Source organism: Rhinolophus sinicus, chromosome 12, assembly GCF_057876585.1.
Source record: "Rhinolophus sinicus isolate RSI-liver-muscle chromosome 12, RSI-T2T, whole genome shotgun sequence".
Taxonomy (NCBI): domain Eukaryota; kingdom Metazoa; phylum Chordata; class Mammalia; order Chiroptera; family Rhinolophidae; genus Rhinolophus; species Rhinolophus sinicus.
In genome coordinates, this window is record NC_142512.1 from 38,151,767 (window position 1) to 38,166,868 (window position 15,102).

The following is a 15,102-nucleotide window of genomic DNA, read 5'->3' on the forward strand; positions in this document are numbered from 1 at the left end:
GGGTCCCCCAAGGCAGGCTGAGCCGAGACAAGAAGCATGCGATGGAGGCCGGGGGACCCACCAACCCTTTCCCTATCCCCTCTACCCCAAAGAACTAGAGGCTCTGGAGAGTATGCAGCATTTATTACAAAGCAGGATACAAATGTCCCAGGGCGGGAGGAGGGTACAGCCACAGCACCTCAGACACAGGACAAGGTGCAAACACAAACAAACCTGTTGGCAGGGTCCAACCCCAAACACCTAGGTTATGCCAGAACCTTGCCTTCTCCCTTCCTCCCCAATTTGATCTATGTACATTGGAAGAAAACAGGTGGGCAGCGATTTATTGGGAATGGGCCCCTCAGGGGGTGGTCCACTGACCTCTTGGGATGGAGTTGAGGACAGAGCTTACAGGTGTCTGTCTTGTGCTTTTAGGGGCTCCTGTGGCTCTATCCTGACTTGGCCTCAGCTGGGGGTTGGGAGGGGACTAGAGGGGCTGTTTGCCTTTGGCAAAATCTGGGGCTGTGCTTGTCTGAGGTTAACCCGACTCCACCTCTCTACGCCAGGCCCCCAAGTGCGGCTTTATCATCAGCCTTGCTGGGGAGCGTTCCTGGGTGGGGGCAGGGGTCCAAGGGGGCGAAACAGTTCACAATACTAAAGCCACAGTGGGATTTCAAGGGCTGAGGCCTCCCAGGGCCTTAATCTTCTCTTCCACAAGAAAAAGGATGCGAAGGCCACACACACAGGGAAAAAAAGGCAAAACTATATTCTTTGCACAAAGTTTCCACTGCAAGAGGAGGTAAAGGAGATGCCATCTCCGCCGCCCACTCACGCCTCAGAACCAGGGGATAAATTGCATTTGTAAAAGGCACTGTCTTAGCAAGTCTCTGGACATTCAACAATGGGGGTGGGGCATTGGGGCAGGACAGCAGACAAGATGGGGAGAGAAAGGGTAGACCCCATACACAGCCAGTCAGAGTTGTACCTAAAGCTTTGGGAGCTGGTGGGCCCCTCAACAACCCATCTGCCTTGGGAAACATACGGAGGATGGGTCAGAGCTTTACTGAGCCTCAAGTGGCCCCTCCAGTACACCTCCAGGCACCCCCAAAAAGAGTAGAGCAAATTACACAAGACTCCCTAAAAATGAACACCCCACCCCCCACACATACACACACACATAAAGTTTGTTTCCTGTGGCATTTAAATTAATCTGGTTGGTCCATAGAAAATAAGTATGTATATTTGGTTTTTCCTATGTACATATATATATAGATTTATTTATAAAACCCACCCCCCACTCCTAAGGTGGGAATAGCTGGAGAAAGTAGAAGTGGAAAAGGGGGTCCAGAAAAAATGGAGGGGTGGAGAGGCATGTCTGGAAAAGGAGGGAGAAGGTCCCTTTCCTCAAGTTAAGGGGGGCACAGGAGCGCCATTGACAGTCATCTTGCGCCCCCTGCTGGTGGAAGATGGTGTCTGCAGGCAGTTCGAGGTGCCCCCGTTGGTAGCTGTGGTGACCCCACTTGCTGCTGAAGGAGGAGTGGGGGAGGTAGGGTGGGTGGCCGGTGGCCCATGGGAACTGGGAGAGCCATGAGAAGGGGTGGCTGGGCTGGGCAGGGAGGAGGAGGTGGCTGGAAGGGTGGCAGGGCTGGGAGCCTTGTCGCTGACTGACTCACACTCGGAGGCTCCACTGGTGTTGGTGCCCTCAGATGGGGTGGGCGCTGTGGGCAAGGTAAGCCTCTTGCAGGCTGGCTGGACCCGATACTTGAGGGGGAGAGGGCCATTCTGCAAGGAGAGCAAGGGGGAGAGGCAGGGAAGGGCTGGGTGTCAGGAGAAAGGCCTACCAGGCAGCCACCCACCTTCACCCCACAGTGCCCAAACAGACAGGCAAGGTCGGGGCCTTGGAGAGAAAGATCCGGCAGAGTAAGAGGACCTAGGCAAAGCGTGACTGAGCTAGCAAGCCTGGAGCTACAGGGTCACACAAGACCCAGAGAGAGGCAGAGAGAATGTGTAAGACTAGAGACTGGAGAGAAAAAGAAAGGGAGGCCAAAGAGCAGAAAGCAACATTTACTCCCCCACAGCCACCAGACCCTCTTTTCTAACCCCAAATCGGAGCACATAATCTGCCCAAGGATCTTTTCCTCCTTCTAAGTGTGGGAGACCATCAGTGAGAGGGCTCCAAGGCTAACCTGGTATGGGGGCCACCCTGGACACGGCCAGCTCATGGGATAACAGATGAACTGTGACTAGAGCAGGGTGGCCCATGTGGTCACTGTGGCCACAGACCAATGCCAGACCTGCAAGGGGCCCCTCCCAGCCCTGCCCTGTCCATCCTGCACCCCCGCCCCACCCTGCTCACCCGCCTCCAGGGGTAGATGTAGGCAATATCCATGAGGGTGTAGTATTCCTTCAGTGGCTCATCCTCGTATAGAACCTCCACCTGCAGGAGAGGGAGAACACCATGACCCAGGCCGGGATTAAGGCTCTAGCCATTTGGCAAAGAGGCTCCAACCTAGGAGTCTTGGGGGTAGGAGGGGGCGCAAAGTGAACTTGCAGGTGGCCCCTCATTACTCTGGGGTTTCATGGTAAATTCAATATCCACACCAGGGTTGTCCCAACATAACTCTTGACCACCAGGTGGGAAGGGATCCAGAGAAGATACACATAACACAACCCCTGCCCCCAGCCATCCACACAGCCATTTGGGTCTCCTTATATCCCTGCCAGGTCCCCCAGAGAAGCTAACAGGCAAAGAAAAGGCCCAGGTAAGAAGGATCTCATGGAGCACTGGCTCTCACCCAGGATGCACAGCGGCATCACCCAGGGAATTTTTAAAATACCAATGCTTGGGTCTCATCCCCAGAGATTGTTCATTTAATTGGTATGACTTGAGTTTTAAAGCTCCCCATGTGATTCTGACATGCAGCACAGCTTGGGTTTCACCGTCCCAGACCTTTGATACTCAAAGTGTGCTCTGTGGACCAGTAGCATTGGCAGCACCTGAGAGCTTGCTAGAAATGCAGAATCTACTGAATCAGAATCTGCATTTTAACAAGATCTCTAGGGGATCACAGACACATTCAAGTTTAAGAAGCAATGTCCTAGAGCTCCGTTGGAATTTCAGACTAGCCTTTCTTCAGCCAGCTGGCCCCAGGTAAGACCCTGTATTTTTGCACATATACCTCTGCTATTGTTCTGAGTGTGCAAGCATGTGCGTGCACGCACATACACACACCCCACCTTGTTCTCATGTATTTCTCTGCACACTGGTTTCAACAAAGACTGCCCCACCTTAACCTTGGTTTCAATTACCTTTTTACTTGGGCTCAATTACACAATCAGGTAGGCCCTTGATGACACCCAGCCAGCCAGGAACAATGGCCGGGATGCACAGATTGTCAGACACACCCACCTACAGACACACTTTTCGAGAGGGCCCAGGGAGTCACCTTGTATTTGCTGGGCACATCCATCTTGTTTCGGAGAAACTTGGCCAGATGCATGACGGTCATAGCTGCTGGACATCGCAGGAAGCGCACCCCTGTCTGCTGGGGGACAGGCACCCAAGGGCTGGGGTTCACCCAGGCACTCTCTCCCAACCCACATCCCACTCTGAGGCAGGCCCCAGCACTTACCTTCTCTTTATCCCCATCGCCATTCTCCAGGGGGCCCTTCTTCTCCTCCCGGTCCCTGGGGGATGAGAAAGAAGGAATCTAGGAAAACCCCGGTTCAGGCAGGATGCCCTAGTGCACATATCCAGAAGGCCCTCCCTCCTAGAGTAATGGGGTCAGGGCGGAAGAAGGGGGTGACACACCTGGACCCCAAAAGGACCAGATGTGGGTCATACTTGCCTGACAGTTTCATAGAATTCGATGGAGAGGCTGACAATCTCGTCGTCGCTCAGGGCCCCCTTCTCTTGCTCCAGGACCTCGCCACGGTCTTCATTGGAGCCATTGGGGACTGCAAAAGGAGAGAACTCTGAGGGTTTAGCCTCGGATGGGGGAAAGAGCCCCAAGGACCCAGGATCTTGGGGCTCAGCGGGGTGAGCCGTCGTCCTCTGGTCCAGGGAGGTGGCATGGTCGTGCGTGGAGGATGGACAGCCCAGAGCATCCAGCCCTTATGCAAGGGACAGTGCCACACACACACATGCTCCCAGGCTTGGGAGCACACACACAAACTCACCTTCTGTCAGGGGGTATGCTGCATAGAAATCCCGTCGCCTTTTCATCTCATCTAGAAGAAGGAAGGAAGCAGGGTAGAGAGCGAGCAACAGACTGGGAAGTGAAGGGCGGCAGGCAGCAGGAAGGGTGTGTGGATACCTTTGAAAAGCCCAGGGACCAATTTGTAAACGATATCTTGGAGGGTTTTGTCAGATCTGGAAAAAAAAACATACAGGGGCCTGTCAGCAAGCCCCTTACCCTGATCTCCCCAGACAGGGACCCCACTTCTCACCTCCTTTCCTTAGATTCAGGGCCCAGCACTGGGGTCCTTGTAGACTAATCTTTACCCCTCCATTATTTCTCAGCTGGATACAAGCCAGAGGGAACGGGCCTAGTGCTCCTCCCCCACCTGCCACTTGGGCTCCAGGAATAAGGGGGGCTGAGGGACGGCGGGGAGCTGACCCAGAGGCCCACCTGATGCTCAGCAGCGGCCGGGTTTTATGGACCTGAACATCACACATGGGGCAGTACTTGTTGGTCTCCAGGTAGCGCACGATGCAGGTTTTGCAGACTTGGGGGCGTAGAGAGAGGGAGGAGAGTCAGAGCTCCCTTTGTAACCAGGCCCAGCCCCCACGCCTCTGCTCAGGTGCAGGTGTCCCTTCGTCTTCGCCTTGTCCCTGCAGTTCAGGGCTGTTCGGAGGCCCAACGTGCCCTGTTTTGCACAGATGGCAACTGCCCCATATCCATCCTTGGGGAAGGGCAGATGTGTGTGTGTGTATGTGTGTGGCCAATGTCATCTGTCATGTATAAGATGAGCTCCAAGTCCCAAACTCCTCTTATGGAGCACAAAACAGCCAGCCTGTTAGACGTTTCCCGGGGTCCCTGATCCCCTGCCCCCCAGCCCAGAGTGTACAACAGAGTCACCTGCCCCTTCACGGGTGACATTTCAGCCACAATTTCAGATCAAGTCCCTGAAATGAACTTCTGGGTTAAAGCCTCTGCTCTCCCCTCCAGACAGCCTCTCTCTGACCTAGGGACCCCCACCAGATACACAGACATGTCCACCCTTCAGGACGGGGCCTGTGTTCTGCCTCCCCCAGGCAGTGCCCCTCCAACCTGGGCAGAGGCCACCCACCCTGAGAAGCAGCCCCTCCACCCAACTCACAGGAATGCAGGCACTCCACGATGGTAGTGGCATCAATGAAGTACCCCCCACAGAGGGCACACATGAGGTGAGGGTTTAGCTCCGTGATTTTGATCCGTGTGGTCCGATGCATGATGCCAAGGAGGGGGTTGGGGGGGTTGGGGAGCGTCACCCTGGGGAACGAAAGTGGAATCAGAAATCCAGAGATCCAACATCTCTCCCTGGGCCCAAGCAAGGCCCTTCCTCTGTGCCTTCAAGGCCAGATTAGGTACACGCATGGGCTGGTTCTTTCTGGCCCCCCGTGAGTGTTCAATGGGTGCCGGGGGCTCTGGAAATTCACACAACCTTGAGCGACAAGGTCAGGCTCCACCTCAGGAACAGCAGGAAAGACTGAGGTTAGACCACAGGAAGGACTACCCAACTCTCCAAAGGATGTGGGAAGGCAGGAAAATGGAAGAGAACAGACTTTTAAGAAATCTCCCTAATCCCGACTCATTCACTCAAGTGAGTGCTAGGAGCTCTGTGGAAACTCAGATAAATAAGCCAGTGCCCCGAACCTCAAGAAAATACAAGGGAAAGAATATTGTCCCTGCCCCCCTCACCACTTCTATATAAGTGTAAGGCCCCTGACTTGGTCTTTCTACTCCATCCTACCCTCCTTTCAACCCATCCATCTTCCTCCAGGAAGCCTTCTCTGGAAACACTGTGGGCACGGGCTGCCCTAAGTTGGAAGGGGCACCTCATCACTTATCCTCTAGCTCTCCAACCAGCCCCGGGCCCAAAGCTGCAACCTGGAAATCCATTGTATGCTGACCATGCGAGTTCCAGGCCTGGCGCTCAGGCAGGAAATACTGAGGACAGTCCTTACATGCCTGAAGTCGGGACCACGCAGCCCATGAGCACACCTCCAGGAACCACCCTCCCATGCACACGCAGGAATTTCCCCCACGTGGGCACTGCCACCTACCCACTGTCTCCCACCTGGTGACACCTTCTCTGCAACCTGTCCACAGGCTGTCCAGCAACAGACCACAGGCTCTCGGAGATGCTGGGCAAAAAGTTTCCTGTCCCCAGCCCACCCAAGCACCCAGCCAAGCCCTGGCAGAGTCCGGGGAGGTCAGGCAAAGCCCAGCTCTGGATAGGCTGATGTGCTTTCTTCTTGGTATAAAAATCAAAGCCGGGGTGGCCGGTTAGCTCAGTAGATTAGAGCGTGGTGCTGATAACACTGAGGTTGCTGGTTCAGTCCCCACGTGGGCCACTGTGAGCTGTGCCCTCCTTAAAAAAAAAAAAAGGGCTAAAAGAAAAACAGTCAACCTAGAATTCTCTATTAGATGATGAGATCCTTCACCAAAAAAAAAAAAAAAAGTGAAATAAAGACATTAAAAAGAAAAACAAAAATCAAAGCTGCACCTAGAAGGGAGGGCCCCTCCCTTCTTCTTCTTTCCCAGAATAAAAGCCCAAGGGGTGGGGCTTGGGAGAGTGGCCAAACCCCAACGGCTCCTTTACAACACACACCCGACTATCCTTTCCAGAAACATTTCTAAAGCCACCACATTGGGTTTTCTAGGACCAGAAATTCACAGCCAGGATCAGCAGTTTCTATAGAGACCCTAGGATGAGTCTGGCCAGGACCCAAAGAGCCAACAGAGGCTGGCCAGAGACCGAAAGAGATGGAGAGACACCAAGTTGCAGGGTAAACAGTGGGGAACAAGCAGTAAGCCCAGAGAGCCAGTGGAGATGCAGTGGCCAAGACCTGCAGACCAGGCCAGAGGAAAAGGGTTCTGACCCCACACAGGGTGGCCTCGTTCTGCCTTCCCTGCACGGGTCCCCCTTCACAATTATGTAGCAGGCTTGTTGGCCACTCCACTGTTTGGTCGTTTCCATAGTAACCCCGTCCCTGGCAAGATGCCCAAATATTATTACAACCATCCACAGGAGAGAACAAACTCCAAGTGGACGTCTCATTGAGTGTGTGTAATAGCCATCGGATGTGTGTACGTGCCGTCTGGGCCTCCAAAGGTACTTCATGTGACTGCTTGTCCTGTGTGTGTCTGTGTCCAAATGAATCTATATGAATGTACAGCCAGAAACAAAACATTTTGGGGTCTGCTAATACTTGGGGGTCCAGGTTGCTATAAGTGAATCTCATACCCCCTTCTTTTTCTCTTCCTCACACATGCACACATGTACGTACACACAAACACGTAGCACTCCACACTGCCTTAACCACCTCATTCACACACTTGCTGTGTTTTCAAACACTTGCTCTTAAGAACTCTGATCTAGGTCTTATGGCCTCAACACGTAGGAGCTCCTGGCACATGGCTGTGACCCTTCACCCTCTCACTTCCTTGTGCATTTGTGAGGCTTCAGATCCAGACTATCCCTCAAGCTCCTTTCTAGACGCATTGGCGAAGGAACAAGCTGTGGTGCTTGTTGAAGGAATGAAATGTTCCTCGTCCCCTTTAAGAAATGAGCCCCCGTGACACTCCCAGTTCCCCAACCCCATCCCGGAGCCTCAGGAGCCTCAGACTATTACCTCTGGGGTTGGGGGTGGGGAAAAGTCTTGATTGGTTCCTCAACTGATTGCCATGGTTACCTGCAGGGCCCTGCCAGCAGGTGCCAAGAACTGTAAACAGGAGTTCTATTCCCCCAAGCACCCCCTCCCCACCTTTCCCCACCAGGAAGCCTTAGGACCCTATACCTGATACCCAGTTCCTCCCCAGTTGCAAGTAGCTGGTATGTTGTGGGAAGGAGAGGAAAGAAGGGTGATGGGTGGCTGGACTGCCAGCATCATCGCTTTAGGGAAGAGGCTGGGAGATGGGAACAGCCTGAGGGAGACAGAGAGGGAGAGACAAATCCAAGAAGCAGAAAAGGAAAACCAAGGGCCTTTTGGAAGTGGCCTCTGTGGAGCTCTGGGAGCTCTAACAGTTCAGTCCCAACCGTATTCCCACAGTGGACCTGAACACCATCTCCCACCCCAATGCCTTCCCCTAACCAGGGTCCAGGTCCTTCAGTATCTTTTGTCCCCAAACCATTGTCTTTGCAAGGGCACCATAGTTGGGCTGCCCACGCTCCTGGCCCCTGGGGTCCTTGGTCTCAGCTATAGTGACAGGAAAGGAACTTGATCAGCACCCAATTCCAGCTCCTCCTTGCCATTTAAACCTGGCATCTGTCTTCCCCCATCCTCAAAGTCCCCTACTAATAGAGACCACCCCCATCTCTCTGTTTTAACCAAGCTCTTTCTGGAAGCTTCCCCAAGATTTAGTCCTCTCTCGCTGTCAGGATTTTTGTGCTTTTTTTTCTTTTTCTTTTTCCCCTGCAGAAGTAGCCAGTCTCTGATAACCCAATGGTCCCTCTCCTCCTCTGGATGCCCAGCTGCAGTATTCTTTGCTCTTCCTTTCCTCCAAATGAAATTAGCCCAACTCCCTCACTAGAAAACCTCCAGGTCTTGGAAAAAGTCACTCAAGGTCACATCTAGAATTGCAGAGGTAGAAGGAATCTTAGAAAGCATCTTGTCCAATCTTTTCATTTTCCATAAGAAGAAACTAAGAAAGAAGTGACTTGTCTAAGGTCACTCAGCAATGCAGTGGCAGTCCGAGAATTAGAAACTGCCTGACTCCCAGTTCAGTGTTTTTTACACGTTGGCACCCATGCCAGGGTCCCCACTCATCTAAAAAACCATAAGGACTCCAGGTTCCCTAGAAAACCACTCATTAAGCCTTCTGGGAGGGGTCAAAGTCTGGACAAAACATGACCATCAGCAAGCATTCTGACCTTGAAGTAGGAAGAGGGAGCAGAGGCTAATCACTTCATCCCCATTCCATGGTACACACAGGAAAACTGAGGCTGCACGGAAGCACACTGAGCCTGGGTGTACTATCAAGACTCAGACCCTGGGTTCCAAGAGTCCATTCCTCTGCCAACTGTAGGGGTGCAAATATGCAAGCCCCGGGCACTTGTGTGTGGGGGAGAGAGGGGGTATGGAGGTCTACCTGGGAGCACTGTCAACCTCTCATTCTCCCTTGAACTTTGACCCTGGGAGAAGGTACGGCTCTCCCACCAGCAGCACTGAGAAAGGCTGGGCTCACTCTACCTTCCCTCCCTTTCCCACCTCTCAGCTTCCTAAGATCAAACAGATCAAACAAAGACAAAAACGAAAAACATACAGAGCTACAATTGCCACACACACACACACCCAGAGCCAGACACACCCCCTCCATCTCTCTCACACAACACACAAGGCCAGACACCACACACACAGCCAGACAGATACTTGGCCAGACACACACACACAGACACACCCCATCACACATACAGCCAGACCAGAACCAGGCCCACATTTGCCAGATGCATAGCCACTCCCACCCACCCTATCCAGAAGCACACAGTCTGACATCCCTGCCTGAAACCAGAGCTGCAAACACACACTAACCTTTTGTGCATCCCTGGTCCACCCAGTGTAAATTATAACAGAAGTCTTCTGGCAACAAAGGCAGTGCGGCTCCCAACCTCCATTCTGGGGGCACAGGCTGGAGGAGTGGGGTGGGCATCTGACCTGCACAACATGTAACCTCTTCCTGTTCAGGCTCTCTATTCCCATGGCAACAGATTCATCCTCCAAGATCTCTCAGGCAAGGAAGGCCAGGGGCAGCAGAAAGCCCCCTTCCTGCCCACCCCCCAAGACTTCAACTTGAACCCCACCCAGCTACACAGTGTCTGGATCTTGAATCCCAGGTCTCACCTGGGGTGTTTCCTGCCTCCTTTCAGACAGTTCTAAGACTGCAATCTCCAACTCCAAACCAGGGAACCCCTGGGAAAACCTCCCCACCAAAAACTGCAACAGAGCTGGCTTTATGCTCCTTTTCCAAGTACTAACACCTTGGAACAGAGTGGAAGGGGGAGGAAGAAGAGAAATTAGAGTTTCAGGAACAAATACAAACTACAAGAGACCCATAGAAGGAGGCATGAGAACGGAGTGGGAGACTACCAAGAGACCTCCCCACCCCCAGAGACAGGAAACCCTGGAGAGACTGAGGCAGGATGGGGTGGGGGGTGGGGGTAACTGTGAGACAAAGACCAGGGGCAAGCGCCGAATAATACTTTCACAACATTTACAGGCAAATTCACCACTCCAGGCCTCCTCCAGCCATCCGGAGCAATTCTGGGCAGATGGGGACCTTGGGGGAGGGGGAGAGGCATGCCTGGGCCCACCGTGGAGACAGGAGGGGCAGGGGTGTCGCATGCCGAGGGGTCCCACCCTCAGAACTAGCAGCAGGAGGACCTAGAGAGGGAGGGGGCAGCCCGGCTCCTCCGAGTTAAAGGGGCCAGTCAATCATCCTCCTCCTGCCGCCGCTGGCGATGGGAAATATCGCGATAAACCTTCCCCATCTCCATTGTACCCCCTCCACCCTGGCTCACCCCGGAGCCCGGGTCAGAGGATCGGGGACCCGTTACCGGGTGGCCGCTCCTACCTTCCCTACAGCCAAACTTTCGGCGGGGCCCAAGGAGGGGTGTTCCGGAGGAGGCTCTGCTGAGGTGGTTGGGGAGGGGGCGGGGCGCCCAGCCCTGGGATGGGGGGGAAAGGGACTGGCTGGGGGAGGTGCCCGAGAGGACCCGGACCCCCGCAGGGAAGAGCGCCCTCCCCCGGCCCCGCAGCGATCAAAAATGCCTGTCCCCTTCCTCCGGGCCTCAAGTCCTTGCGCGTCCACGACGCCCGGGTGTTCACGGAAGAAGCAGAGAGCGACCCCTCCCCAGACCGAGGGGCGTAGGGGGTAGAGCCAGGGCCGCTCTGGCTCGTGGGGAGGGATAGGGGGAGAGATCCACCCCACCACGTAGCCCCAAAGCTCTTGTGGCTGCCTCAGACCCTCCCCTTCGCTACCTCGGGAGCAGATCTAGGAGGGGGCTGCGGCACAAAGAGGTGGTGGTCGAGAAGGACGCCAAATCGTTAAGAGGGGGACTCCACATCGGCCATCTTGGAAGGGAAAGAAAGGAAAAGGGAAGAGAAAAAAGGGAGAAAGAAAGGCGGACCGGGAGAGCTAGATAGGGGCTGGCGGAGGTGGGGCGCAGACGCGAGCGGCAGGCCCGGCTCCGAGCCTCCCCCTCCCACAGGGGTGTGTAAAGAGGATGCACCGGCCCCCCATCCCAATCCCCAGATGGTTACGGGATAGGAGGAGAAAAGGAAAGGGCAGTCTGCGTCCGCTTACCTGGGTTCGGGATCCGGTGGGTCTCGGGGAGGGGGGATGGGAGGGAGGGAGGGAAAGGGGGGAGGGGGGCCGCAGCCCTGTCGCTCGCTCAGACAGCTGGAGGGGAGAAACCTACGGTAAGAAAGGAGTTAGTGGAAGCGGCTTGGGGTGGGTGGGAGAGAGGGGAGGGGAGGGGACAGGGGGGAGGGGAGGGACCAGGGCCGGGGGGGGGGGACAAAATGGCTTTTTTCCTTCAGACTAGAGTAGGTCCCGCCCACTACTCACCCACGTGACCTCATTCCTTCAGGGTGTTTGCCGAGAGGGGCAGAGGCGGAGGGGGAGAGGCTAACGGGGATGCCCCCCCACCGGGTATTGGGCCCCCCAAACTAGGACACGACCTCACCCTTCCCAAACAGCCCCTGACTCTGGAGGATGAATCCTCTTTTCTGTTACCCTCCGCAACTCACCCCCCTCAATAAAAATACGTGTGCGCCCCCCACCCCCTGACCCTGCGATCTCTGCCCCTAGCTGGGGCGCCTAGAAAATGGTGAAATGACGACTGCAGTCCTCCAGCCTCGGCCTCAGCCAAAAGGCTCTAGGCTCCAGCGGGGGACGCGACGCCTCGGCCACGCGTCCGAGTTATTTTCATTCACTCTAAGTGACACTCCCTTAAAATTAATAACTGCATTTGTAAGAGAGAGCGTATCCTCCCCACCCTTCTCGGCGGCGGTATCACCGGCTCAAAAACGCAGCACTCTGGGACCCAGCCCGGCGCCTCGGGGTAGCAAACAGAGTTAGAGGCGGTGGGGGAGATGTCTCGTGGCGGGGTCTCAGTCGCTATGGTGCAGGCTGGCGCCCCCGGCGTGGAGAAAAATGGAACACAACCTGGACCTGGAGATGAACTAAAGACCGGGACTCAGGCCCCGGGCCCAGGACACAATAACCCGCCAGAATGCAAGAGGCCCGAATAAACTAGAAAACCAGGTGCGGGGGCTGGAAAGTGGGCCCGCGCTTTTTTCCCTGCCTCGCGCTGATTCCCGCATTTTTCGCCCCGGTGCCGATTCGCGCTCTGCGTTCTGCGTGGTTGGTGCGCCTCCCTCGCAGCGACGGCGGGAGGAGCCCAACTCCGGCAGTCGGTCCTGTGCGCAGCGGCGCCCGCCGTGGAGAGAGGACCCAAGAGGGAGGCTTGTACAAGCCCGGCTGAGGCCGGCTCTGGGGAAGCTAATCAATACTACGTTCAGACGACCTCCGTGGGCCTGCCTCATTAGGACGGTCGATTCGCTTATTCGTTAGTCAAGATTTATTAGGGATGGTCACTGTGTCTGTCTCTCCAAATAGCTCGAGCATCCGGCCAGAAGCGCCATTAAGCGCACTGGCGGTGGCTGGATCGAGTTAGGAAATTAGGAGACGAATCTTGGACAAGCTTCTGAGCGCCTGCCTCCTCCTCCTCCTCCTTCCCTCCTCGCTCGCAGCTCAGGCTGACCCGAAGCTGGGGGTGGCAGACTGCATGCTTTCACCCTCTGGCCGGCAATCAGGAGATCTTCGGACACTGGCCGCCGAGTGACCCCAGCTTCAGCCTTCAGCCCACACCGGCCGAATGGGGGCGGGGAGGAAGAGGAGGGAGTAGAGAGATTTCCTCCCAGAGGGGGTGGTCCGAGAACCTGAAGGAGAAGAGCTGGGGGAGGATCCGGTCACCTGCTCCCCTGTCTTTGCACGCGGAGACCAGGAGATTGCTGACCTTCAGGGAAAGGGGGCTCTTGGCGTGGACACGCCCACTGTCCCTAGGGCAAGTGTGTCGCCTGAGTCTTGGACTCTGCCAGGAAAGACCCGTGCATCTTCCTCTGTCCCACAATCGCCTTACAGAGAAGAAAGCACAACACAAACTTCTGTTCTGCCACTCCTTTCAGGCTAGAAGATCCTGGGCAAGAGAAATCTATAGATTTGCAAAGATCTCCATCCCACCAACGACCCATATGGGCATCCAGGGCTACCCTTGGGTGTGTGTGTGTGGGGGGCGGGTATCTGCTACTAGGAAGAGGGCTGACATCCCTCTGAGTCCCCACTGTGCCCTTTAATCCTGGCGTTCTGCCCCAGGGTGCCACCGTGCTCACAGGGGGTCCATTCACTTGTTCCTCAGTTATTAAGCACCAGTCACAAGCAAACCGCAAGACAGAAGGAACATGCTGAAGACCAGCTACCCACTAAAACTTTATTTTAATAATTTCTGTCCTGGGCGACAGGTCCCCACATACTTGGTTTAGCAGGGGAACCTTCTAACCCAACCCTTCCCACATCTAAACTCTGGTTTCCCGACAAAGCAGAGTATCAATGTTAAATACTGCATCAGGCACAGGGCACATAAAGCTGATGAGCTGGGTGGGCTTTTCCCCACAGGGTGCTCGCAGGTCGGTGGGGGCAAACTGGAGGGTCACATAGCCTGTCCGGTTAGCTCCCATGGCACTGTGTACCCTCCGGTTTGCCCTCACCTCACCTGGCAGGTAAGCCCTGGGGAGGGCTTTCAGAAGAGGCCTCCTTTGAGCCCAATCTTAAGAAGAGCAGATATGAAAGATAACTGCTTGAGTGCGAGTCCTTTGCTTAGCTCCTTCATAAAAGGGAAGACTCCGACCATGTGCCCTCAGATGCACCTCTGGCAGACGTTAGTTGCCAATGCTTCCCCTCAGTTCTGTTAGTTGTAGTATCTCACATGGTCCTCTACCTGACAACTATTCATCAGAAGAGTCAATGTATCTGTGACAGACTTGAAGTTTCTAGAGAGCAGGAACCCGGGAAACCTAGGTAATTATTTCCAGCGCATACCAAGAGCCACTGCCAGGATAAGATCACACTGAAAATGACAATGGTAAGGAGAGGGAGTCTGCTGTCCTTTACTCCTGTCGCCCAAATAATGTCCTTTGTCAGTTTCTGCTTCTATTTCCCCATCCTCACTTAAGTGTGTGTATTTCTGGAAAAAAAATGTTTTGTTGTTGCTTTCCTTTCTCTGATGCTTCTCATATTAACTGCTTTTTTCCTTCTCTCCATTTCTGTTTTCCACTCGCACTGCCTCTTTCCTCTGTCATGCCCCCTTATTCTGTCTCTCTGTATATCACAGCTATGTTCTCCCCTTCTCACATTTCTCTTCATCCCTCAGTTTGTCTTTGCCTTTGTCTATCGCACTTTTTCCCCTTCCAAATGTATTTCGAGAATGTAACATCGGTGAGGCCAACAATGGAATACTGTCCAACCTCCGCTGCAAATTCATTCTTAATCCTACGAAAAATGCAACCTGAAACGTATTTTGCACAGAGACAAACACCTCTGTCTTCCTTTTTCCTGCAATCCAGTTTGAGGGCGGAGGGGTAGGGAGGCGGTGGAGGAAATGCCGGAGAAATTACCCCATTAACTGAACAACAAATGTTCAATCACAATTGCTCTCTGATTTGCCATAGAAAAAATGTTGTGTCTGCCATTTCCACACCAAATTTGGCTTTTCAGCGGTTGGGATGATAATGCTTGGGGGGTGGGGGGAATGGAAGAGCGTCCCTGGGTGGAGTTGAACCACCAACCTTTCGGTTAACAGCCGAACGCGCTAACCGATTGCGCCACAGAGACCACATAACTGCTCCATCCGTGGCGAGCC

The 15,102-nt window shown here is 54.4% G+C and overlaps 1 protein-coding gene and 1 non-coding gene across 5 annotated transcripts; both read right to left on the reverse strand.

Annotated features, from left to right (window-relative positions):
* Positions 1 to 104: 104 nt before the first annotated feature.
* Positions 105 to 11,592, reverse strand: PCGF2 (polycomb group ring finger 2). 4 transcript variants are annotated; one of them, XM_074319954.2, is made up of 10 exons: positions 11,487 to 11,592; positions 5,302 to 5,453; positions 4,611 to 4,707; positions 4,296 to 4,351; positions 4,159 to 4,209; positions 3,828 to 3,936; positions 3,612 to 3,666; positions 3,426 to 3,521; positions 2,336 to 2,416; positions 105 to 1,761 (listed from the first exon to the last, which is right to left on the reverse strand). In XM_074319954.2, exons 2-10 carry the CDS (start codon positions 5,411 to 5,413, stop codon positions 1,384 to 1,386), a joined length of 1,035 nt encoding a protein of 344 aa, XP_074176055.1. In that variant the 5' UTR covers positions 5,414 to 5,453; positions 11,487 to 11,592; the 3' UTR covers positions 105 to 1,383. The 4 variants fall into 4 exon arrangements, with proteins under 4 accessions (XP_074176055.1, XP_019596188.1, XP_019596189.1 ...); XM_019740629.3 differs by having other exon boundaries at positions 3,426 to 3,524; positions 11,487 to 11,578; XM_019740630.3 differs by lacking the exon at positions 11,487 to 11,592 and adding an exon at positions 10,755 to 10,848 and having other exon boundaries at positions 3,426 to 3,524.
* Positions 11,593 to 15,000: 3,408 nt separating this feature from the next.
* TRNAN-GUU (transfer RNA asparagine (anticodon GUU)) lies at positions 15,001 to 15,074 on the reverse strand. Its single transcript has one exon. It is a non-coding gene; the product is annotated as a tRNA-Asn (tRNA).
* Positions 15,075 to 15,102: the final 28 nt, after the last annotated feature.

Coding starts and splice junctions, on each gene's coding strand:
- PCGF2 (XM_019740629.3), bottom strand. CDS start 5,413: ATGCATCGGACCACACGGATCAAAATCACGGAGCTAAACCCTCACCTC. Junction 4,708..5,301: donor CGTGGAGTGCCTGCATTCCT/GTGAGTTGGGTG, acceptor TACGCCCCCAAG/TCTGCAAAACCTGCATCGTG. Junction 3,937..4,158: donor AGCATACCCCCTGACAGAAG/GTGAGTTTGTGT, acceptor CTCCTTTTGCAG/TCCCCAATGGCTCCAATGAA.